The sequence below is a fragment of the Chelonoidis abingdonii genome, chromosome 2, assembly GCF_003597395.2.
Source record: "Chelonoidis abingdonii isolate Lonesome George chromosome 2, CheloAbing_2.0, whole genome shotgun sequence".
Classification (NCBI taxonomy): domain Eukaryota; kingdom Metazoa; phylum Chordata; order Testudines; family Testudinidae; genus Chelonoidis; species Chelonoidis abingdonii.
In genome coordinates, this window is record NC_133770.1 from 265,425,952 (window position 1) to 265,452,006 (window position 26,055).

A 26,055-nucleotide genomic window follows, 5' to 3' on the forward strand; every position below is an offset into this window, starting at 1 on the left:
TACTGGCTCCTTTCCTCAAGGTACATCATGCTAAAATTGTAATGGAGGATTTTATTTGTTTAAATACAATGGAGTTGATTCTTCTCTTCACAGATCTGCTTCTGGTAGCAATTTAGAATCTCTGACTCTACCTATCATCTGAATTAAATGAAGTTCATGAAAGATTTTTGTGGCTACTTGGCAGATGTGGAGCCCAGGCAGAAATGACATTTTCTATCTAGAAATTTACTTACAAAAAGGTTTTATACCATCTCTCTCAGGCATATTCTCATTCCAAAGGAAACCATATGCCAGTTCCAAGAGAGCTAACCTTACTTGAAAACCTTAGACGTTTTAAACAGAATTGGTTGTGGGGTTTGAAAAATGTCTACTCTCACTCACCCACAGGCCGATACTTTAACACTTGGATACATACATTAGGCACCAACACAACTCCCATATTAGGTTCCTAAATAACTGATTTTCACAGATGCTGAGGCTTCATAGTTCCTACTGACTTCATTGGTAGCTGTGGATACTTAACACCTTAACAACTCTGGAGTGATACCAGGATAAAGGAAAACATCTATTTCTTTAAAAATCAGTTTAATCTAATCTGAGACTACAAACATTAAAATACCTTAATCATAATCCACAAATATAATATGGCTATTACATGCTGCCACTACAAGGCAGAGATAAGGTTGTTTGGGTGCCCTAACTGTGCATCGATTGATTTGAGTACAATTATAATATGCATTTGATGTATATTATCCTAGTTTACTGATGTGCATTCTAATCCTTAACGTCATTTTTGTCTAGAAATTCACTAATGATCTGGAAATGGGATTGAGCAGTTAAATAGCAAAAAATTTTGATGTTGAAAAATTAATTAGGTTAGTAAAGTCAAGGGATGACTGCAAGAAACTTTAGAAAGACCTACCAAAGCTTGATAAGTGGACAATGCAATGTCAGATGAAATATACTGCTTGTCTACACGGTGAATTAGTGTGCGGCAAGCCAGCGTGTGAATCTATAGCACACCAGCTTGCTGCAAGCTATCTCACTATGTGTACATTGCTAAAGCACAGTGAAAGTCCCAGATTGCACCTTAGTCCATAGCACTTTTCAAGCAGGTGCACTGTAGATTTACACCCTTGTTGCCAAGCACAATTTGCCATGTAAAATACAAAACATTTTGTGGTTTGTGTAAAAAAAGAATTTTAGTTTCCATACCTGTAATTCTTATGTCTTGTAATGGATGGCAGTTGATACCAACTTTTGCCCACTAAACTTGATATTGGTAAGACTTTCTCATTCTATTACAACAAAGGCTGTTTTAGATTATTATTTTTTAATTCTCCACTGAGTTCAGACTGACTCTGCTGACCTACTGCAGCACCACACTCTGACTTAAGGAAATGAGTTTCATAAGCTAAACGTAGAAAATATGAGTAAGTCCCTGATTCTGCAAAAACTTACACACCTTCTTAACTTTAAGCATATGAGCAGTCACATTGAGTTTGAGGGGACTACTTGCACTTAAAATTAAGCATGTGCCTAAATCTTGCAGGATTGGGGCATGATACTGTTGATAGAGTTAACATTTGAAGTACAACATACATACATTTAATCATTCCAGACCTTTATTAAAGGAGGTTTGTGAGAGTTTTCAAAATTAAGTGCTGCTATTTCACTGGGAGCTCCTCTTGTGCAGCAGTCATGAAGAAACTGGAGAAAGCAGCATGACATTGTAGGAGAAGGATGAGACCAGAAAACTTGAATTAATAACCCGCAAGAGTAAATAAGAGTATACCTTTAGGCAACTGCGATTTATGGAGGCCACCCAAAAGAAACTGGAGGATGTATCTGACACCAGTCAGTTGGAATGAAATTAGGCTGAGGGCTGTGCAGAAGGAGAACAAGTCTAATAGAACATTTGAAGAGAAGGATTAAAAACTGGGAATCTGATTTTCAGTAGTGCTGAGCACCCACAAATCCAACTGAAGTAAATAGGAGCTGCTGGTGCTCCGGACCTCTGGAAACAAGCTCAGCATTTTTAGAAATGTCACCAGTGAGAGAATTACTAATTAATGTTTCTTGAAAATGAGTTCCATAGCTGATAAGACCCAGTATTGATATTTAGTTTGTTCGTTTAATTATGGATTGCTATTGCTGGAGTTGTTCAGGACTATGTGGTAAGAAGTTTGCTTCAAGTACATTTTCAACAGTAAGTCATCCATCTAATGTAGATATCAATGACAGCATTAGAGAAAATTATATGCAAGATGACATGGACATAAATAGGTTATGTTTCCCTTTAATTGCAGGAAAATTAGCATAATGATGGCTAGATCTGATGAAAGAAAGAAGTTAGATTTTTTTCAGATCTATGGAGCATAGAAAGGTCAAGTGGGACCATTTCTTCAATGAGTCATAGAATATTTTCTGCTCTGGATCTTGCTTCACTTACAAATTAAATACCTGGATACGGCTCTAAATGTGTGTGTGAGATTTTGGATCCTATTCTCAGATTTATTTCTTTATAATTATTTTATTGATGGAAGAGGGGAAATCTGATACTTTAAACTAAGGTTGAGAATAAATATTAGTAATTTAAAGGTAAAAAAATCATAGGTATATTAACATTTTCAAAACCAATAATTATAAATTTAGAAAATTCAGAGTTAAGATTACACTTAAAATAAATTTAAACATGTTAATGTATGTAATGCACACAAGCAACCTTAACTCTTCCCTACAGTGATGTCATGCTTTAATAACAGCTATGATTAAGGTAATTTTAGTGTTTGTGGTCCCAGATTAAATTAAATTGATTTTTATCAACTTTTATTTTCATATCCCTTCCACCTTGTGGCATTAGCAGTTACGGACACAGCTTCATGACCTGGCAGAGTGGAGAGAGTTGTTATAGAGTGGGGTTCTGCTAATTTTTCCAACTGTTTTTAGAGAGTGATGATGAGTGATTACTTCTCCTTCCCGAATGCTAACTTGGGGAATTGCACAGGGACCAGTTCTGTTGATCCTTCTGTTCAACATCTGTTATTCCATAAGTAGAGAAAATGAGATGATATGGGCTATAACATATTCCCTATGCTCATGACACCTAGCTCTACATTTTCTCTCCTCTGACCCAGAAACTGACACAGTGTTTAGCAAAAACTGGACACGGCCTGAAAGCCATTTGGTTGGAGTCCAATCTGGCAAGACAAGGTAATGTTCATTGGCAAATGAAAGTGCTTTGAGGACCTGGTGAAAGCTACACTTGTTCTATCATTTGACTGCATCTGCTCAACTGGTGTCAAAATGGTTCACAGTCAAGGGAGAGTCTTACTAGACTCCTCACTATTCCTATACGTACAAGTCACATCAAGTAACAGAATATTCTTCTTTCACCTAAGGCTGACAAATAGACTTACTAGGTGAAATTCAAGGCACTGGTTCTCTTTTATACAGTTACACTTGAATGGTCTAGGCATAGGGTATTGAAAGGACTGCTCCACCATATCTAACCTACCATTGGTCTGTGTTCTTCCAGCACACTAGAACTTCTTGTCCCAAAGATTTAACACTTAAAAGTGCTGGTAACAGAGTGTTTTTGATATTGAGGCTGTTCCTTAGAATTCATGCCTTGTGGAAACACAATTAAGAATAAATCTGGCCACTTTTAGAAAGAGGCATCACTTTGCTCAGGCTTTTCAACGTGTCTAAATCTTTGTTTCCTAGCCCAGCTGAAAGGGTGCTGCTGGCAGCAGCAGAATATGCTATTTGGTCCCTTACTGGGAATTTGAATCTCTCAGTTTAAGTTTCGTAATATGTTGATGGACACCAAATAAAGTGTGTAGTAATAATAAAGCTGACTAGAAATATCTTCTATTACACATCATGTAAAAGAAAGTCAGGTGACTATCTTAATGTACTTTTAATAAATATATTGAAAACCAACAGATTTGGACTAAATATGGTTCTCTAAGTCTGCATCCAGATATGATATTTGTCATTTATTTTTGCTAAATGACATTTTTTGGCACCCATTTGTTCTTTTCCCAGGTGTGATTGCTTCCTATAGAAACTGGGAGTGGGTGGGATGAGTTTGTGAGCTTTGAGAGGCTTTCTCCAGTGCAACCTGGTCCCTATTGTAAAAGAAAGATTTGATTGTGCATGAAAACTTCCTCCTCCCTTCCCTTTCTTTTTCCTTGTAATGCGCCATTGAGTTTCTGCTTGGGAGGCTCAAAAAACCCCCAGCCACACCACACACACTTCGGAGCAAATCTTACCTTTTGCAGCTGGGGAATGATGCTCCAGTTAAGAGTCTGTAACAGGTAATAGTAGTTTAGGTAAACTGAGATAAAGAGCCGCTGATGGAGAAAGCAAAGTAATTTAAAATGAACAAAGGAAAGTAATAAACTGAAAAGTTGTAAGAATAAAAGTACTACAGTAAAGAAAGTGAAGCAAGAAAGACAGGAAATTCATTAGAGTAAATTAGGGAAGAGAGAAAATAGACGAGGGGTAGGCAACCTATGGCACGGGTGCCGAAGGCGGCACTCAAACTGATTTTCAGTGGCACTCACATTGCCCAGGTCCTGCCCACTGGTCTGGGGGCTCTGCATTTTAATTTTAAATGAAGCTTCTTAAACATTTTTAAAGCCTTATTTACTTGACATACAACAATAGTTTAGTTATATATTATAGACTTAGAGAAAGAGACCTTCTAAAAATGTTAAAATAGATTACTGGCAAGTGAAACCTTAAATTAGAGTGAATAAATGAAGACTTGGCACACCACTTCTGAAAGGTTGCCGAACTCTGAAATAGACGTTAGATACATTAATTGAAGGAGAGTATTAAGACGGTAGTTAGAGTACAAAAGAAAACTCAGAGGAATTACATTATTCAAAGAGTATATTTTTATTGTTTCGTTTCTTTAGGACTCACCGTTGCTGTTATCTTTTCAGTAGGTTACTCCCCTTCCAGATAAACATCGGTAAGGTACATGGCTCTGCACAAATTGGACTTTTCTTTCTCTGTGACCCGAGTTTGGATTGTGGTTGGGTGGTATTTTATTCGCTGTCTCCTACACTTTGTGTTGGATCTAAGTGGGGGGGGGGGCCCTGTACTGTCATCAGCTTCCGAAGGAGAAAAAATTAAGTCAAGAAGAACCTGAGCCCTCTACCCAAGGACTGAGCTTTCCAGCCGTTAGCAGTGGGGATACTGCCGGTGTAACTACACTTTGAGCAACCCGAGCTCAGGGCAGAGCTCAGCAGCTTTTAATAATTGTACTTTTGTGACTCTTGTCCTGTTACCGGTTATGTGCCTGGGTGTGAATAAAGATATGGGCGTGCACGGTTTCCCCACCTACATCCCGCGGTGCACTGTACCCGATTAGGTCCCACCCCCTTTGTACCTTTGCTCCATCGCGCTTTCTGCTCCAGTTCGCGTCCACTGCCATCCCCATCTCCTCCTTCCCCAGGGGCTGCTGTATCTCACGCCACCTCCTTTCCCAGCCACTTCGCCCTCTCGTAACCCCCTTCTCCCTAATCCGATTTCTCTGGCCGCCTTTCCCACTCTCACTCTCTGCTCTCCCCACCGCCCGCCCCTAGCTCCTCTCCGCCCCTGCTTCTCGGGAAAGGCCCGGCAGCGGCTGCTGTGTACAGTCTCTCTCCGCCCCCCTCCCTCGGTGCATCCGCCACTTGAGCAGCTGGGCTCGGTCCTCCTAGGGCGTCCGCGGTGCTTGGCTCCTCCTTGTCCTTCCTCGCGTGATTTTTATCGCATCCATTTTTGTGCATTTATAAATAAATAACAATAATAATAAATCTTCTCCCCACCCCCTCGCTGGGCGTTGATCGCCCTCGGGAAGCGGGGCCACGTAACCCCTGCGGCAGGAAGAAGCGTCGCTCCGGGCCGGGCGCGGGGCCCCCTCCCGTGACTCCTGGTTTCGGCGCAGCGATGGGTTAGGCGGACTGTCCCCAGCAGCCGAGCGCGGCGGCGGCGAGGCCTGCACAGGAGCACCTGCAGCACGAGGCGGCGGCGGCGGCCGTCAGCGGCGCCCCGCCCCCCAACCCCGGCTACGGACCTCGGCGTGGAATTATGAGCCGGCTACAGCCGCCGGCGGCTGGGGCTCGCGTGCACCCTACGGGCTTTGCCCCGGCTCTGCGCTGTTGGGCGGCAGGGCTCCTGTCACACACCTCCCGCTTCCTCCCCTGCAACCGACATTTCGGTAACACTGGCGTCCCTGCAGCTGCTGGTTGCGGGGCTGGGACTCTTCCTCTGGCGCCGGGGTTAGCGTAATCTGACCTCGCTCCTTCTCCTGGGGTCAATCCCGTCCCCCGCTGTCTGTCTGGCCACCCCCTCGCTGCCCATCCCCTCAGGTCTCCGCCCGTTCCGCTGCCCCCCTCCAGCTCCCTGTTCACTTTGCTTCGGCCCCCTTCCCGCGCGTCACTGTCCTTCCCCCTCCCCTCGCGGCTCCCCTCACGAGTGGGCAGAGTGTGTGTGTGAGGCCGGGCTTCCCCGGTCAGCCCCCTCCCCCGGGGCGCTGTTGATTCATCAGGCTGCCCATTGATCCGCGTGCATTGACTTGTATGTATCGCTCCCCGCGCCGGCGGCTGCTGCTCCTGCCGCTGCCGCCCGAGCGAGCCCCGTCTCTCCCGTCGCGTGGCTGAGCTCCACCAAACATGTCGGCTCCTGTCGGGCCGCGGAGCGGCCCTGCTCCTCCTCAGCCTCCTCCACCTCAGGCCCCGCAGTCGGAGATGCCCGACCTCAGCCACCTCACGGAGGAAGAGAGGAAGATCATCCTGGCCGTCATGGAGCGGCAGAAGAAGGAGGAAGAGAAGGAGCAGTCCGTGCTCAAGTAAGGGCAGCCCCGTCCTTTCCTACCCGCTCAGGGCCGCAGAGAGGGCCGGGGTGGCGGGCTCGACCCCAGCCGCCTAGGTGTTGAGGGGATTGGGGGCTTGATTCTGTCGGGGCCCTAGCTGCTGTGGGGAGGGGGGGAGGCTGATGGGGGTGTGGAGGTGAGGCCGCTCGGCTGTGGTATTTGCTCCAGGTCCCCGGTGCTTTGTCCTCGCCCCCCCCGCTCTCTGGGGACGGGGAGGCGGCTGGCATCGGGCAGAGGCTGGGGCTAGGCTCCCAACATGGCCGCACAGGTGCTGCTGTTCTAACCCGGCGTGTGCAAGGGAAAGGGTCTCCGCAGCTGGGGAGCTGCCGGAGGGCGGGTGGGAGGCCGCGGGCTCGTTCCTGGCTGCGAGCGTGTGACGCGGCCCTGGTGCCGCTCGCCCCCACACCTCGGGCCGGAGGTTTGTGGCCAGGGCCTAGGCTCTAACTGTCTCCAAGTGGGTTTGCAAGAGCCGCCATCTTCCTCCACCAGTGTCGCCAGCTCCGCGTCTCTTTCCTAGCTGAGAAAACGTCTCCGCGGGGTGGGGACTCAGCCCTTGGCACCTGTGGTTCCTAGTACCCTGTCCCGCTAACCACACGCAGGGCGGGGCCTGCCGGCTGCCAGCAGCTGGGACGCTGAGGGGGGAAGCACGTTTCTACAGCGGCTCTGTAACTTCAGCACCAGGGAACTGTCCAGACTGGGGCGGGGACCGCGGGGGGAGAGGCGGGCGTTTATGGCCCTGCTGTCCTTCGTGGTCTCTCCATCGCCTCCCTTCCGTCTGCCGACGAGTCCAGCTCTCAGCAGTTGTCAGGGACTGGGGGAGACTTGTTTCGGAAGGCTCTACATTTTAACGCATTTTTGTTTCTTGGTGCAGCGGGAAGTGAAGGGTGCTAAGGAAATGCAAACTTTTTCTTGTGGTCTTCGGTTATTTTTACCTATCTAAAGCACTTGGAGAGGCATTCAGATCTATTGCTTGCAAGTTAATGTGAAGATACTGGGTTTGTAATCTGAATCCGTAGGGTTGTCCCATATGTCTACTTACCAAACACGTGTAAACACTCATGAAAACTGCTTCCCTATCTGGTGAAAACACCACATTCACCTCTAATGATTTAGAAGTATAAAATCACACTACTCTATACAATATTATGTGTGGAAATATGAAAAAGCCAGAAAAGAGGTGACATAATATTTTTCACAGTGTCAATGGTTAATGCAAAAAAGAGAGAACTCTATGATTTAGCACTGTCTCTTGACCATTGTGGTTTTCAACTGTTCCTTCAAAATCTAGCTAAAAGCTATCTCTGGGCCTTGATGCTTGTTTGGAAGTGTGTGTGTTCCAGTCATTGTTTCATTAGGAGTATGCTGGTGGAAATTTAAACTATGGTTATTCGTTAAATAAAAGTTATTGAAGGCAAAAGAGTGCTCCACTTCTTAAATCCTTTTCAGTGTGCCTCTGCTTTAAAAAATGCTTTAATATGTCAACATTTTGAAGAACACCAGTGTGAATTATCCACTGGAAATCAAATTACATATCTAATTTGTAATTCTAATTCTAAATAATCAAAAGTAATTCAGGGTATTAAACAGCTGACATTTTAATATTATATAATTCTTACTATTGTGGCACCCACATTTTAAAGTACTTAAAAGATTTGTTACATTTCTGAATAATATGGAGAATCAAAATAAAATAATGTACATTTTTAACTCAAGTTTTGTGTCTTTAAAAACATTAACAAGAAATTAAATTACAAGTTATTAATCAGAGCTATAGCTTCAATATATGACAGTAGCATTAAAGATTAACAGATATTACTGGCAACTGTGTTTTGGATTCTATAATATTTGTGATTTTAATAATTACATTTACTGTAAGAAAGTAAGAATATCACTGATTTTTAATAGTAAAAATCATGTATAATTCTAAAATTTAAACATATGTGTGTTTTAAATGTGATTGTAACCTATATGCATGAGGAATCATATAATTTTTTAGGAGTAAGGTTGTTACAAGGCTAAGAATTTCATACATTATCACTAATGTGTATATTATAGGCAGGGTAATTTCCCAGTAATTTTAAGATAGGGAGAGGATTCCACTAACATCAAATGTAAGGATTATAAGTGTAAACAGATTTTCTATTTTTTTTTTAAATTTAAGTTTGCTCTGTTATTATCTGAGAACACATTCAGAACAGAAGGAAGTTTGTGGGGGAAAGGAATGCATGCAGTTGCAAAATAAAATAAGGTGATACCACACCCTCCATTAGAACATTGAGAGAAGCATATGCATTCTGTGAGGCTTAGTTTCCCATTGATTTCACACTCAAACCTCCTATTGATGGAGCTATGTCAATTTATAACAGCTTAAGAGCTGATCCACCGTCTTCCCATTAAGGAGTGTCATTACTGTAATTTCAGCTTTTCACTTGACACAGTGTGTGGATGGTGTGGTGGAGGTTGAGTATTGTGTGTAAGGTGTTGGAAAGACTATATGCCAAAATATGTATGTACAGGATGGACTGAAACAACTATCTTATAGAAGTATTGTTGTCAATGGGAGTTAATAATAATTTACAAGACCTTGAGAAGTGATATGGTTTCAGGTAAACAATTTATCAATGTTATTTTCTAAAGGCATTTTATTTACTTTATTTAATGTGAAATATGAACTTGGTAGTTTCAAAGCACTGTTTAGTCTAAAAGTGTTCTCTTTCTCTATATTTACTAGAAAAAATACCATACAAAAACTTGTTCTACTCTCTTAGGTAAATATTTTGCAGTTTAACCTTCTTGACAGGTATGTTCCCCAATTTCTAAAAGAAAACAAGAACATTAATACAACATATACATTTAACTATTATTGTTATGATGCAGATAGAGCCAAATTCTACACTCCTTATTCAAGCAAAATTTCCATTGAAGGCAAACTTCTTTTGAAGTGAAATGGACTTTTGTCTGAGTGAGAATTACAGGCTATATCACTCCATTTCATGAAAATAAAACATGAGTGGGTAAAACTATGCTGGAAAGTCTGAGCTGATACTTGGAGAGGTCTTGTGATAACGTTCTTATTAGAGAATTGAGGGGGTAAGGATGGATTTCCTTAAACTTTGGGGAAACTTGTGATGACTGAATGTCAGTATGAGAAGCTAGCTCTCCCCACCCCCCATGCTCCTGCTTTCTTCCGTTCCATTTCAAGTTATTGCATGGTGCTCATCACTGTGATATTTTAGAACTTCCCAAACATTCATTAAATAGTGTGACTAGTATCTGTCATGTGGACTGTTTATTTTTATTCCTCCCTTTTCTGTCTCCAGGGGGAAATATGTATGTCTATTTTAAAAAAAAAGAATATATAAAAATTCCCTCTCTGTACATGCACGAATCACTTTTGGGAAGTGGAGGTAGATGCTATAGAGTTTGAATCTGCAGGAGTTAATTTTGATAAGGTCAGCATGAACTCCTGCTGAGATTTGTTGGGAGAAGATGACATGTAAAGTGGCTGTTTATCAGATCTGCTCCCGTCTCTGTCTCCTAAATGCACACAGCTGTAGCCATGCAGTGTTCCCAGGGAGGAGGAGGGATCAGTATACTGTGCTGATTCTACTCTGAGCCTCTCTTCTGGAAGTTTTGGTACTACTGGCGTGGGGTTTCTGTTTCTTTATTCCTGCTTTATTGAATGTTGATTTGGCTCAGTGTAAGAGTTGCGGCAGCTGGCCCTTCGTTAAGGCTATCATTCTATAGTTAGATCACTCTGTTGTGTTTGTTTTTTTCCTAAATCAACTATAGGCCTAAATTTGAGATCCCTTGCTTCTGCTGATTTGTGTTTCAACCTAAAGCTATGTAAACATATATTATTGTAATTTATTTGTGAGGAAATTTATCTTTACTAGAAACTAGAGTAATGTTTTGATATGGGACTGTTATTTTTAATCTGAAAAACTGAACATTTAAAAAATGTTCCTTCCATAGAAAAGACATTTTGCTGAGATTTAACAAAAGTCTTTGAATTAACAGGCAAAGTAAATGTAGTGTGGTAAAAATATACTAAGTTAATTTATGTAACAGGACAGAAAAAGATTTCTGAGCAATATTTAATATACATAATATATGTACTCTTGATGCAGTAAATTTTTCCTCTACAATTTATACAAGTTCATCCTAATTAAACTACAAAAATGCAAATGTTTTGAACCTCTGTTGTTGTAGGGATTTTGTGTAGAATTTGCATGAAGAGTTTTCATTTACAATATGTATGTTCTGCATCTTTTTTCTAGTTTTATCCATATAAGCTTCCTAACAGTTTTTCAGGTCATGTTGTCTCTATGTAAATGAATTTATGATCCCAGTCTTGTGAGGTCCTGAGTACCCTTCAACTTCCACTGATTTGATTGGCATTGAGGACACTTTGCAGGATTGGGCTCTGTCATAAACAGATAGTAGGAGTTAATAGAACAGAAGTACTGTATATCTCTTTTGACTGTAAAGGGTTAACAAGTTCAGTAAGCCTGGCTATCACCTGACCAGAGGACCAATTGGGGGACAGGATACTTTCAAATCTTGAGGGAGGGAAGTTTCTGTGTGCGCTGTTAGTTTTTGGTTGTTGTTCTCTCTGGGTTCTGAGAGTGACCAGATGTGCAACCAGGTTTCTCTCCAGTCTCTCCGATATAAGCTCTTATAAGTTCAGAATAGTGAGTACTAGGTAGATAAGGCGAGTTAGACTATGTTTGTTTTCTTTATTTGCAAAGTGTGCATTTGGGTAGGAGGAGTTCAAATTTGTATTTTGCTGAAAGGATTTAATTTGTACTTGAATACTTAGCTGGAGGGTATTCCCATTGTCTATAGCTGAAAGCACCTGTACCTATTCCATTTTTAAATTTACAAAGAAATTTTTACTGTTTTTTCTCTCTTTAATTAAAAGCTTCTTGTTTAAGAACCTGATTGTTTTTTTAATCTGCTGTGAGATGCCAGGGGACGGGGTCTGGATTCACAGGGACTTGGTGGGGAGGAAGGAGGGAAGAGGAGAGAGAGGCTAAATTCTCTCTGTGTTCTGATAACTGTTTCCTCTCAGGGAGAGTCTGGGAGGGGGAAGAGAGAAGGCGGGGGAAGGTGAATTTTCCTCTCTGTTTAAATTCAAGGAGTTTGAATACAGTGATTTCCAGGGTAACCCAGGGAGGGAAAGCCTGGGAGAGGCAACGGTGGAGGAAAGGGCTTTCTTCCTTGTGTTAAGATCCAAGGAGTCTGGGTCTTGGGATTCCCCCGGCAAGTTTGGGGGACCAGGGAGTGTACCAGGCAAATTGAATCTGGTTGGTGCAGCGCTACAGGTACTAAGCTGGTAATTGACTTAGAGGAATTCATGCTGGTACCCCATCTTTTGGACACTAAGGTTTCAGATGTGGAATTATACCATGACAGGCTCTATGTAGAAAAAAATGCAAATTAACTTAAGTCTCTGTAGAATCTGACTTTTATATGGGAGGGCTGGCTTGAGGGGAGTGCTTATTGGAGGTCTCATGAAGGGTAGTAAGGTGGCAACATTATTGCATAAGCAACTTGGAGTGGTCTTTGAGGTTTGCATAAGTAGATAGGTAAGGTAAGGGTTAATTTCTTTTACCTGGAAAGGGTAACCAAACACCTGACCAGAGGACAATCAGAGGAACTGCGATTGTTTAAAGTCAGGGGCGGGAATTTTATACGCGGGTCTTGTTGTTTTCTCGGCTATGGGTAACAAGTTCTTCTAGACTCTCTCTTATCTCAAATATTCACTAAAAGTCTATGAGTACAAAGGAAAGCAAAGTAATTCGGCTATGAAGAGCTTTGTGTGTATGTACAGATGTGGATTGGGCTGTGTCTTTTTTGCCTTCCTCGCTGTGAGGGACAAGCTTTCTCCTAACTCCATCTTATCTCCAAGGTTTCTCCTAAACATCTGAGTACAAAGGAAAGCAAAGTAATTCGACATGATGAGCTTTGTGTTGTATTTACATGTATGTTGATTTGTTGGACTGGTTAAACGGCGCGTATCTTTGAAATCAGACTGTTTATTCATATTTTATATAAGCAAGAGCCTGTATTAGTTTCTTAATGCAAGATTATTGTTTTATATTTTCTTTCTTTTTTTTCTATAAAGTTTTCTTTTTAAACTTGTGGAAGTTTCTTTCCTAGTGAGGCAAGAGGGGGGGAGGGAAAAAGCCCAAACTCTGTGTCTCACCTTCCTATTGTCCCAGGGCGGGAAAGGCTACAGGACAAAGGGAGGGGGAATCTCTTGTGGTGAACTGATAGGTGAATGCCTAGCCTCGGGAAGCTAGATTGCTCTCGGTTGTATTCAAGGAGTGAAGTATAGCATTGCCGGGCTAACCCAGGAAAGGGGGGAAGCTGGGAAGGAGAGAGAGAGAGACCCAGGGGTCTGGGTCTGGTGGGTCCCCCAACAGGAAGGGTTGGGGACACCAGAGAGAGGAAAGGGGGTCCAGGCCCTATAATTCCTGACCTGGTGGCAGCGAGAATATCCAAGCTGGTAGTGAGCTTGGGGGAGTTTCAATAAAGCCCCCAGATTTTGGACACTAAAGTCCAGGTTTGGGACAGGAGGCATTATTACAGAGGTGCATATGTGCTTGTCCAGTTTACCTTCAGTGTCACCAGAGGTTGGGTAGCTATTTCAGGTGTCTAGTCTGTTATGGTCTATAAAAACTAGGATAAAATGCGGTTCTCTGTAAAACCAACAGGAACAGGCTCTGAAAACGTACATTTCATTGTTTCAGAGACATATAGTAATCCTATTTTATAAATAAACTGAAACTAGGTGTTCATTCACATGGTGCTGAGTGGGGTGTGGGCACGATTAACGGATTGGAAGAGGAAGTAGGTATGGATAGCACAGCAGACAAAGAAGATGTTTTTCACAGCTGTGGTTTTTTGATGCAGTTAAGTGACAGCTAAGGAGTTCAGGGAAGAGGAGTTCTCAGTAGTCATGAGGAAAGATGATCAAGTGTTTATGGCAGGATTGAAGTGACTTTGGAGAAGTAAAGGAAAAAATACTTAAGATTTAGCAGTAGTGCTGATGTGGGAGGAGATTGTTGCCTGAGAGTTCTAATCCTGATCTGTTAGTTTGTGGTATTCAGAGTTACATGAACTATTTGTATGTGTTACTGCTATATAAAATATGATTAAAGCTTCCCTACCTCACAGGGATGTTATGCAAATTGATTAGTTAGGATTTATACTATTTTTTAAAGATAGAAAACATGAAATGTTCAGTGTTTTGATTTTTTTGGGTGTGTATGCCTATAAAGTGATCATTCTTTTTATGTTTTTTCTGAAGTGCAAATAGGGGTATGAGGGATTCAAAATTTGTAAGATTTTGTAAATTTTGAGGGTCCACTGGTCTGAGTAATGCCAGCCCAAGATTCCTGAAAATAAAACAGCTGGTTACCAAAGAGGCGGAGTGGGGAAAAGGGTAGAACAAAGATCCTTTAGTCCAAGCATGCATCAGACTTCCTGCCTATTCAAAACCTCAGACTGTGGGGCAGCCAAGGAGGAGGCAGAGGGTTGCCTCTGGTGGAATCTCTGCCTGTTTCTCAGTGGCTCTAAAGATCTTGAGTTGAATGTAACTGAGCACTGCCTAAAATATGGGTGCTGGGATACAGAGCCCTGGAAGAACAGAGTTGCTCTTTCATCCTTTAAAATATGGAGAGCTTTGTCTGTCCAGCTGCTGAAGAAGCTTTCCCTCAAATGGGAGGTCCTCAATTATTGCCTGAACCTCTGTTGAAGTTCCAGAGGACTGAGGCCAGGACAACCGCATCCTGCTTATTTCAGTAGCCATGGTGTGCCCTGCTGTATCATGTGTCCAGTGCAGTCTGGCAAGATGTTTGAGCAACCAGTCAGCCATAAGCTATTTCAGCAACTCTTGGAGTTCCTTGAGTAACCGATCAACAAAATTAGACAGTTTGTCCCAAATTAAAGACATATGTTGAGCAGCACTTGATAATTTGCTGATTTCATCTGAAGGCTTGACGAAAAGATCCATTTTGGGGGGGATCTTTTTTCCTTGGGGTGACTTGAGCGGACTTTGGTATTTTGTTCTCTCCTGTACTACTTGCACAGCAAGAGAGCCAGATGCAGGATGAGAGTAAGTGTTCAAATCCTTTGCAGGGACTTGACCTTCTGTCTGCTGTCTTAGAGGTAGTTGAGATGGAAGCAGGCTCATGCTAGATGGATTTGGCAGATTCCAGCACACCATTCTTTATTGGCATGGCTAATTTCCTGGGTGTTAGTTAATGCAATATGTTTAAGAGCTTGTGGTGGTTTTCTTGAATAGTCTCCAGGGGAATGTCTAAGATTTCGGCATGCAGTTTAAGTACTTGAAAACATTATTCATCTGCAAAGATGGATGTAGGTGGATTTGCTGCCTCACCAAAAGAAGATGAGGATATTGTGGATGGGACTGGATACTTTTTCTCTGGAATATTCTTGTCTACTTTTTTTTCTAAAAGATATGCTCTAGAAATTATTTTGGAGAAGTTCTATGGCCTGTCTTATATAGGAGATCAGACTAGATGATCAGAAAGGTCCCTTCTGGCTTTGGAATCTATTAAAGTGTTGTATTTTTTGAGGTAGATAACCTAGGACTGTAGTCAAAATTTCTTATTCAAGCAGCATTCCCATGATTTCCTTATGTGTTTTTCTGAATACAGAGTGACGGATGTAACATACAGTTTTATTTTGTTTTTGTTTACTTATGCTGTACAACATATGTATATGGTGAAGATGAATTTAAATGTTGTCTTGAAATAGTGGAAAATAGAAAGTATAGGAAGATATAGGAAGAAGAAACTTGAGTGATGAAGGACATGACACTCTTTTTCTCCTGTCTTTGTTTCTTTTCCTCTCCCCTTTTTTTCTGTTTGATTATTCCACTCGCCTGTGCCACCTCTTCCTCCTTTCTGTAAAGTTTCTAGCACCCTTTTGGATGCTGGATAAATAATGATAGTGGTAGGGTTACTTCTTGTCAATGACTAAGCAGAATGTGTTTGTAGAAGAGGGCAGACTCCAAATGGGTAGTAGTGAATAGGAATAGGGAGTTGATTTTACATCTTTATACAGCGTTGGTGAGACCGATACTGGAATAATGTGTACTAATGTTCTAATGTCCACATTTTTAAGTTGAAAAATTGGAGCGGGTACAGAAAAGAACCACCTCAATTATTTGAGGGCTGTAGAAAATGCCTTACGCTGAGAGACTTTGAGTTAAATCTGTTCAGTTTATCAAAGAGAAGATTGAGAGGTGCTTGATTAGTGAGTATGTACCTTCACAGGGAGAAAATACCAGGTAGTAAAGAGCTCTTTATTCCAACAGAGAAAGGCATAACAAGAACAAGTGGCTTGAAGCTGGAGCCAGACAAATTCAAATGAGAAATAAGGTACAAATTTGTAATGGTGAGGATGATTAACCCTGAAAACAAACAACCAAGGGAAATGATGGATTCTGTACCATGTGATGCCTTCAGATTAAGACCAGACATCTTTCTGCAAGTTATGCTTTAATCAAACACATGGGTTCAATACAAGGAGAACTGGGTGAAATTTAATGGCCTGTGATATACAGGAGATCAGACTACTTGAGCTCATGGCCACTTCTGGCCTTAAACGCTATGAATTTATGAGTAAGATAATTTAAACCCTATGAAAACATTGAAAGATTGATTTTTGCATTGAAATTAAAGCTTAGTTACAGTATATATTGTAAGTTCTAAATTGTACAAAACAAAATTGTCAGTCTAACCTGATTTAAAAAGTGTATTTTTCCCCAAACCACTTTTAAAATATTTGCAGTGAGCATATCCATTTTCTCTTTCCATAATGAGAAGAAAAAAGTAATAAAAGGGTTCTAACTTTGAATTTAAGACAGTGGGATTACTTATGTGTAAAGTTATTCATGTGCATAAACCTTCATTCTGCACTTTAAAGGCAGGCACAAGAGCTCAGTGGGAGGGTTTTTTCCCCCCCCAAGATGGGTGCCAGCACCCTCTTCTGGCATGCTTGAAGTATTACAAAAAATATTGAGAGCCGAGTCATATAAAGATGGATGTTCCTTGGTGCACACTTTGTTAGCTCTCCTTTTCTGGAAGGCTGTTTGCCTTTGTCTATTTTTAGTGTTTTCTTTTGCTTCCAGCTGTTGAAGTGGGGCCCAGGGTTCAAATAAAATGAGCCTTTGCACCAGCTCTGCTCAACATTTGTGCAGCCACTCCCTCATTCATCAGTAATACTGGTAAAGGCTATTTGATGAGATTAGGGGTTGGTTTTTAAAAGAGAAACTAGCTTTACACATGTGGAGAGGAGAGGGAAAACGTACTTCTATGCCATCTTTTCACTTCCCTGATTCTAGGGCCAGCTGGAGGCTGAAACAGATCTGATGTAATTTAGAGCAGCTTCAGGACTCAGTGGCTGCAGTGACAGAAAGAAAGAAAAAAAGACAAAACAAACAATACAAACAGTAAACAGTGGTTACTTCAGATACAATACCTTCTGTATGTCTTTCTGTGGAGAGCTTTCAGCAGAGATTACAGTTTAAAAGTGGATCCTCTTCTGGTGGGGACGCTCTTCTCTAAGTAAGATAAGACAAAAATCAGTAATGAGTCCTGTCTCAGTGTATCATAGATAATAAAAGCAGTTTATTTGTAGGCAAAGGAATTTCATTTAAAGGTTATTGAATCCTGTTTGATTTATCATGGGTAATATAAACAATTTATAAATGGGCAAAGGTGAGTGATCTTAAATAAGTCCTATGAAACCAAAAAAAGAATTTAAATTGGTTGCTGAAAAGAAACCATTAAAAGAGCAGTCTTCAGATGGGCAAATTAATGAATATTAAATTCAATTAATGAATACTCAAGATAGTCCCAGGAAGACAGCAAAGAGCTACAAAAGGATCTCTCAAAACTGAGTGACTGGAAACAAAATGGCAGATGAAATTCAGTGTTGATAAATACAAAGTAATGCACATTGGAAAACATAATCCCAACTATACCTATAAAATGATAGAGTCTAAATTAGCTGTTACCACTCAAGAAACAGATCTTGGAGTCATTGTGGCTAGTTCTCTGAAAATACCCACTCAATGTGCAGCAGCAGTCAAAAAAAAAATGAACAGAATGTTGGGAATCATTAAGAAAGGCATAGATAATAAGACAGAAAATATTATATTGCCTCTATATAAATCCATGGTATGCCCACATCTTGCATACTGCATGCAGATGTGATTGCCCCATCTTAAAAAAATATATATTGGAATTGGAAAAGGTTCAGAAAAGGGCAACAAACTGATTAGGGGTATAAAACGGCTTCCCTATGAGGAGAGATTAATAAGACTGGGACTTTTCAGCTTGGAAAAGATACAGCTAAGGGGGGATATGACAGAGGTCTTTAAAATTATGACTGGTGTGGAGAAAGTAGATAAGGAAGTGTTATTTACTCCTTCTCATAACAAAAGAACTAGGAGTCACCAAATGAAATTAATAGCAGGTTTGTAACAAACAAAAGGAAGTATTTCTTCACACAGTCAACCTGTGAAACTTTTTCCCAGAGGATGTTGTGAAGGCCAAGATTACAACAGAGTTTAAAAAAGAACTAGATAAATTCATGGAAGATAGGTCCATCAATGGCGATTAGCCAGGATGGGCAGGGATGGTGTCCCTAGCCTCTGTTTGCCAGAAGCTGGGAATGAGTGACAGGGAATGGATTTGTAGTAGAGCGGGACTGGGGCTCAACCCTCCTTGAGGGCGGAGGGGAGCCACACCGGCTCACCGCACTCCGTCGGCCTCGGGCCCGTCCCTTGCTGCGGGGCTGAGCGAACCGACAACAGTTAGTAAGTGGCTCAGACCCTCGGGTGCAGGGCTGAGCACTGGGTAACAGTATTTATATAAGCCCAGGCCCTTAGGCAGGGCGGGGCAACACACAGTCTAGGCTCAGGCCTTTCAGCAGGGCTGAGCAATAAGGTAACAGTATCTATATAAGCCCAGGCCCTTGGGCAGGGCAGGGCAGCACACAGTCTGAGCTCAGGCCTTCAGCAGGGGCTGAGTGATAAGGCAACCACTGTAGATGGCCTCCTCAGGCAAAGGGAGGGGGAGTCTGCCACCCTTAAAGGGGTGGCAGGGGAACGCAGGCCCTCCCACTCCACTGCGTTCCAGCCCGGGGCCCTACTAGTGGTCAATGCTGCTGACGGTCAGTGGGGGATCCTAACCGAAACACATTGACATTGGCTCAGGTGAGTCTGCAGCCTGACTGGAGTCGGGTGCCCCCAGGCCACTTCCAACCTCCCCCATCACTGAGTACCTGCCCTTCGCCAGCGTCGTCCGGGGGGTCCCAAACCATGGGTTCCTCAGGGTGTCCGGCATTGGGAGGTCCACTCCACTCGTCGGGGTACCGGGCGTCGGGCGGTCCGGTCCACTTCTCCGGGTACCAGGTGTCAGGAGGTCCAGTCCACTCCTCGGGTACCGGGCGTCGGGAGGTCCAGACAGCTCCTCCACAGGCCGAGCATCGGACAGCTCAGTCGGCTCCTCTGGGTACTGGCCCCAGGGGAGGTCAGGCCACTACCCCTCCGGATACCGAGCACGGGGTAGGCCAGGAGCTCGGGCCTCAGTGTCTGCCTTCTCCGGCAGCCTCCTCCTAACTGAGCGCCGGGGCCGGGCTTTTGTACTTCCTGTCCTGCCCCTTGACTTCCGGGGGGTGGGGACAGGCGGCGGGGGCCTTGGACTTCCTGTCCCGCCCCTTGACTTCCGGGGGGCGGAGACAGGCGGTGGGGCCTCCGCCCGTGGCTGCCCCTTTTCTGCCCTATTCCCCTCAGCAGCGCGGGGGAGTGGGGCCCCCCTCACTACAATCACTTGATGATTAGCTGTTCATTCCCTCTGGGGCACCTGGCATTAGCCACTGTCGGAAGACAGGATACTGGGCTAGATGGACTTTTGGTCTGACCCAGTTTAGCCATTCTGATGTTCTTAATATTAAAAACCTTAAGTTCAAATTAAATCTCACTATTTATCTCTGTTTACCAAGGTTAGTTTATGTCTCCTTTCCAGCAGTACACCGTCTAAACAATCTCATGTGTAACAAGAAAACCCATTAGCATCTTACATTACAATAGCATTTCAGTATTCCATTAAAACTATTACAACAATTTAAATCTAATCTATTGGCAGTGCTTTTGCAAACTCCATCTCGTCTCACCAATTGAAGTCTTGGTGATGTCATCCTGTTGCAGCAACTGTGCTCAGAGGCGGCTCCAGGCACCAGCACGCCAAGCGCGTGCCTGGGGCAGCAAGCCACAGGGGACGCTCTGCCGGTCGCCGCGAGGGCGGCAGGTGTTGTATATTTGGTTGTCATGGTTTTTGTTCCTATGGCAACTGAGTTAGATTATTAGGGGATAGCTCAGCCAGTTTCGGCCGGTTAGGCGAGCTCTGTGTCTGTAAATAAATGGTAGTTATGTTATCTGTCTGCTGTCTGGCCTCAAGTGATTTCTTCCTAAACTGGCTGCCCCCAAGGATATAACAAGTGGCGATGATAGATGGGATTCCGGTGCTGCTCCAGTAACAGAAGGAAGTAGAAGTCAAGGTAAAGAACAAACAAACAAAAAAACTGCTTGTTTGCACTGACTGTGAAAGTGAAACTAAAAATCATGGCTACTCTGACCAGGCCACTGGAACCTTTTGATGAGAATATAGTGCAGTGGCATGTGTATACTGAGCGTTTTGAGCTTTTTGTTATTGCAAATGACATTACAGAAGCGAAGAAGGTGCCAATATTCTTAAGTGTTGTAGGGGCTAAAACCTACTTTCCTGCTATGGAGCTTACTACACCCTGTGAAGCCTGAGACTAAATCTTACAGTGACAGTGTGGAAATCTGGGGTCCCATTTTTCCCCCAAAACCACTGGTAATTGCTGAAAGATATAGGTTCCACAAAAGAGACCAAAAAAGAAGATGAAACAGTTGTACAATTTGTAGCAATTTTAAAAAAGCTAGCAGAACACTGTGAATTTAAAGAGATGTTAAATGATGCCCTGCATGACAGGTTAGTGTGTGGCCTCTACAGTGAAGCTATATGGAAGCATCTACTGACAGAGGCTCAGCTTACATTACAGAAGGCTGTTGATATTGCTGGCTCCATGGAACTGGCTACAAGGAAGGCGCAATACATCGGTGCATCCCCTAGGGTGCAAAAAGTGTCACAAGAACCTACCCACAAAACTGTGCAGAGTCAAAAATGTTACCGCTGTGGTAAGCCAGGTCACCAGGCATCAGAATGCTGGTGTAAGGACCTGGTGTGTCGACACTGTGGCAAAAGGGACATATTGAGTGTACCTGTAAACAAAAGAAAAAGAGGCCTGTGGTCTGGCTGACAAAAAGGGAACCCTGCATACCCTAGAGCAGACCCAGGATGATCAAGGTGACACCTCATCGCAAGAGGAAGTGCCACTGCATGTTTTGTCTTTGGCAGTGGGCTCACATGAATACTGGGTAACCCCGTTGTTGGATGGCAAACCTATACGCATGAACTGGACATCGGTGCAGCCGTCTCGCTGGTCTCGAGACTGTGTATAAAGAAAAGCTACAGCATCTTCTGCTTAAGGCAACAAAAACTGTTCTGAAGACGTATACGGGAGAAGCTGTGCCCATGTGGGCACTATTGATGTTAAGGTGGAGCTCAATGGACAGGCTGCTAAATTGCCACTGTTTGTGGTGAGAGGTAACTACCCAGCCTTAATGGGTAGGTCTTGGCTTGGGAAGATTCAGCTGAACTGGGCAGAAGTGCACTGGATGACTAAAGAAGAAACCAGTCTTACCCCATACTAAGGAAACATGCTGCTGTTTTTGGAGATGATTTGGGAAGTATGAAGGAAATCACTGTGACATTGAACATTAAACCTGACAATCCACCAAAATATCTGAAAGCCCGAACTGTGCCACATGCCATCAGGCCAAAAGTTGAAGCAGACCTGGAGCGCCTGGTCACCAATGGAGTCCTAATACCAGTTACCCATAGTTCATGGGCCACTCCTATCGTCCAATAGTGAAGAATGATGGCTCTCTCCGGATTTGCAGTGATTTTAAAGTCACTGTCAACCCAGTGTTGTGTGCAGAGCAATACCGCTTCCTTGCATCGATGGCCTCTTCGCAGGCCTGGCTGGGGGACAAAAGTTCAGTAAGATTGATCTGAGTTAAGCATATTTACGGGATGCAGTCGATGAAAAAGTCCCAAGAGCTGTTGACTATTGTGACTCATAAGGGGCTTTATCGATACTGTCGCCTACCCTTCGGAATAATGTCTGCTCCAGCCCTGTTCCAGAGGGCTATGGACCAGATCTTGTGTGGCTTGTCAGGAGTTCAGTGCTATCTGGATGATATCCTGGTCACTGGAGGAATGAAGAGGATCACTTAAAAATTTAGAGCCTACCCTACAAAGACTGGAAGAGTATGGCCTACGAGTTCGCAAAGACAAGTGTGAATTCATCAAGCCCTCTGTCGAATATTTGGGACACATCATTGATTCTGCAGGTCTTCATAAGGTCCCTGCAAAAGTTAAAGCTATTGTGGAGGCTCCCCCACCTCGAAATGTAAGCCAGCTGCGCTCGTTTCTAGGACTACTGAACTATTATGGAAAGTTCATCTCACAGTTAGCCACACTGCTAAAACCACTTCATGAACTCTTGGGCAGAACAAGGCCTGGAAGTGGACTGAAGCCTGTGATGTTGCATTTAACAAAGCTAAGGATGCATTGCTAAATTCTGAAGTTCTAACGCACTGTGATCATCCTTACCCCTACAATTGGCCTGCGATGCCTCCCTTATGGAGTGGGAGCAGTCAGTGTCACACATTATGCCTTCGGGAGAAGAGAGACCTATTGCTTTTGTTTCACGCACTCTAAGCAAAGCAGAAACTAACTACGCCAAATCGAACGTGAGGCATTAGGAATTGTTTTTGGAATTTGGAAGTTCATCAGTACCTGTTTGGGTGAAAGTTTACTCTTCTCACAGACCATCGACCTCTGACTTCAATTTTTGGACCTACACAGGCATTCCCCCATTAGCTGCTAGTCATATGCAACGTTGGGCATTGTTACTTTCAGCACACACATATGAAATCAAATATTCGGAAATCCACTCTGCACGGCAATGCAGATGGCCTCTCAAGGTTGCCTTTGCCGGTCAAACATCAAGATAGTGCCAAAAGGAAATCTTCTACTTTGAACAGGTAGAGGATACACCCATCACTGCTACTCAGATAAAGAAGGCAACTGCGTTGACCCAGTATTGTCCCAAGTTATGGACCTGGTGATGCATGGAAAATCTCAACAAACCTCTCCGGTCTCACCCGACCTTGTTACCTACATGTCCAGGAGGACGGAGTTATATCAGTCCAATCTGGTTGTTTGTTGTGGGGGGAGACGTGTCATTATTCCACCACCACTGAGATCACAGATGTTAGAACAGCTACATTCTGGTCACTGTGGAATAGTGCGCATGAAGGAAATTGCACGAAGCTATTTTTGGTGGCCTGGATTGGACAGTGCTATTGAAGAGAAGGCAAAAGCTTGTATGTCATGTCAGGGTGTGAGGAATGCACCCAGGGGCACCCTCCACCCATGGGACTGGCCTGAAAACTCGTGGCAACGTATTCACATTGACTTGCTGGCCCCCTTGAAGGAAGCATGTTCTTGGTGGCAGTAGATGCCCATTCTAAATGGCCAGAAGTTTCTATAATGCAGTCCACTACTGCAGAGAGTACTATCCAAAAACTACAGGGGACTCTTTAGTCGTTTCGGTCTTCCAGAACAACTTGTGAGCGACAACGGACCGCAGTTCGTCTCTCAGGAGTTTCAAAATCTTATGAAGGCAAATGGGATACACCACATCACGTCAGCACCATATCATCCATCCACCAACGATTAGCTGAAAGATTTGTGCAGACAATGAAACACGCTTTGAAATCAGCAAGGGTACAACACTCCATTCAAAAGCGTCTGGATACCTTCTTACTTTCCTACAGAAACACACCTCATGCTACGACCCAGGCATCCCCGGCCTTTCTAATGATGGGACGACAGCTGCGCACTTGCTTTGATCTGCTGAAACCTTCTGAACCCCGACAAATTGTGCAACAACATCAGCAGCATATCAAGTCATCAGATGGGCACCCAGAGCAAAAGAACAAATCTTTAGCCCGGGACAGCCAGTTTTGGTTTGGAATTATACTTCCAGAGCTAAATGGGTCCCTGCCATGATCATCACTCAAACAGGACCTGTTTTCCTACACAGTCCGGACTGCAGAGAATCTTACCTGGCGGCGACATGTAGATCAGCTGTTGCCAGGTCATGCCAGTCCTCAGGACACATCTGCAGTTGAGTGGTCTGACTTCACCTCTTCTGGTGAGACACCGAATCACGAATCACCTGTTCCTGACAGTTCTCCTCCATTACTGCCAGTGGCTGAGATACCCCTTTGCCCAGCACAAGCTGATACCACCTCCTCACCTATTCGTGCTGCAGACCCTGAGCCCATGGTACTTTTGGGTGCAACAATACCAGAAGTTCGCCGTAATCCACCTAGAGACAGAAGGCCTCCTCATTGGCTGAATCTTCAGCTAGGGCAAACCCACGGTTATAGGGCAAAATAATCCCCAGGGTTTAGCTGGGAATGGAGGCAGTCTACCCTCCTTCTCTAGTCTAGTGTGTGTTTTATTTAGGGGAGGTGTTCTTATTAAGTGGGGAGGAATATGTTGTGTATTTGGTTGTCATGGTTTTTGTTCCTATGGCAATTGAGTTAGATTATTAGGGGATAGCTCAGCCAGCTTTGGCCGGTTAGGCGAGCTCTGTGTCTATAAATAAATGGTAGTTTTGTTATCTGTCTGCTGTCTGGCCTCAAGTGATTTCTTCCTAAACTGGCTGCCCCCAAGAATATAACAGCAGGTAGGTTGCCTTCAGTAGCATGCCTGCGGAGGGTCCACTGGTCCCGCGGCTTCGGCGGACCTCCCTCAGGCGTGCCACCGAATCCGCGGGACCGGGGACCTCCCTCAGCCTCCTGCCGTGCTTGGGGCGGCAAAATACCTAGAGCCGCCCCTGACTGTGCTATTCTGGAAGGTTGCTTCTTCTTGATGTTGTGTTGTGGCTTCTTTGTTTGTCTTAGTTGTACTTCTTGCTGCCCTTGCCATTTGTTTGCTTGGAGAGGCGCTGTACTGAAAATGTGTTGAGATGAACAGGCTGAGATGTGAGGGTAAGAGTTCGTGTAAAAGCATAAGAGAGCATATAAGCATAATAGTATGTAAGGATTTAGTAATATGATAGTATAAGGGTTCAGAGCAATTTATACTATTTTTTCCACAGTTTCATTAAAGATGGAAGACACTTTTTTCTCAGGGGCTTGGTTGGATTTAAATATCAGCTGCTATCACCTTCCATTGGCTCAAAACTTTATCTTGGTGGCATCTGCAGCTCATGAACATGCCAACTGCTAATGTCTATGCAACAGGGTTGCAATTATTCTTGAACTTCATGGTTATGTATTGCTTTTGTCTTTGTGGTTTGAAACTCTCAGAACATCATTGTTAGAGTTTTAACTGTTTCTTGTATTCAATCTGTTTGCTGAAATATTCCTTTAGTTCCATTAGCGATATCATAGGAGTTGAAATTTTGTTTCAGATGAGTCCAGATACTCACATTTCTATATATATGTCTTTCAGCTCTTAAATGAGTTTTTTAGTCTTTAAACTTAAATCGTCATCAAAGAAGTTATTGTCCTTTCTTCTTACCATCCTTGGAGAGTTTGCTATTGAATTGTTCAAGCATTGCCAGATAACTAATTCCCTAATTAACATGAATATTTTTATACTCAGACAGATTCTTATCATCAAATAATCTTGCTATATTTGTACATACAATCTTACATGAATAGGGTGGTTATTGTTTGAAGGCTTGCTTTTAGATACAAAAATATTTGCAAATATACATCTCAAAAGTAGCTTAAGCATTTTAAGCATTTGAGGGACAACAAAGGTTTTCACCTTTAAGTGGAAACATGAGTTAGAAGTAACTAGTATCTTTTGTAAAACATTTTTCTACCGTAAATGTTGTCCTTAACATTTGAAGAATGAAGACTTTAGAGTCTTTATAAAAATAGATCAGTCTCAATTAGAATATTT

The 26,055-nt window shown here is 43.2% G+C and overlaps 1 protein-coding gene across 3 annotated transcripts in view; it reads left to right on the forward strand.

Annotated features, from left to right (window-relative positions):
* The first annotated feature begins 6,184 nt into the window (after positions 1–6,184).
* RIMS2 (regulating synaptic membrane exocytosis 2) overlaps positions 6,185–26,055 on the forward strand; it is an 848,125-nt gene continuing 828,254 nt past the window's right edge. For all 3 annotated transcript variants that reach the window (XM_075063174.1, XM_075063172.1, XM_075063173.1), the window contains exon 1: positions 6,185–6,847. In XM_075063174.1, coding sequence (XP_074919275.1) covers positions 6,672–6,847 — 176 coding nt within the window. In that variant the 5' untranslated portion in view covers positions 6,185–6,671. The remainder of the gene's footprint in view (positions 6,848–26,055) is intronic.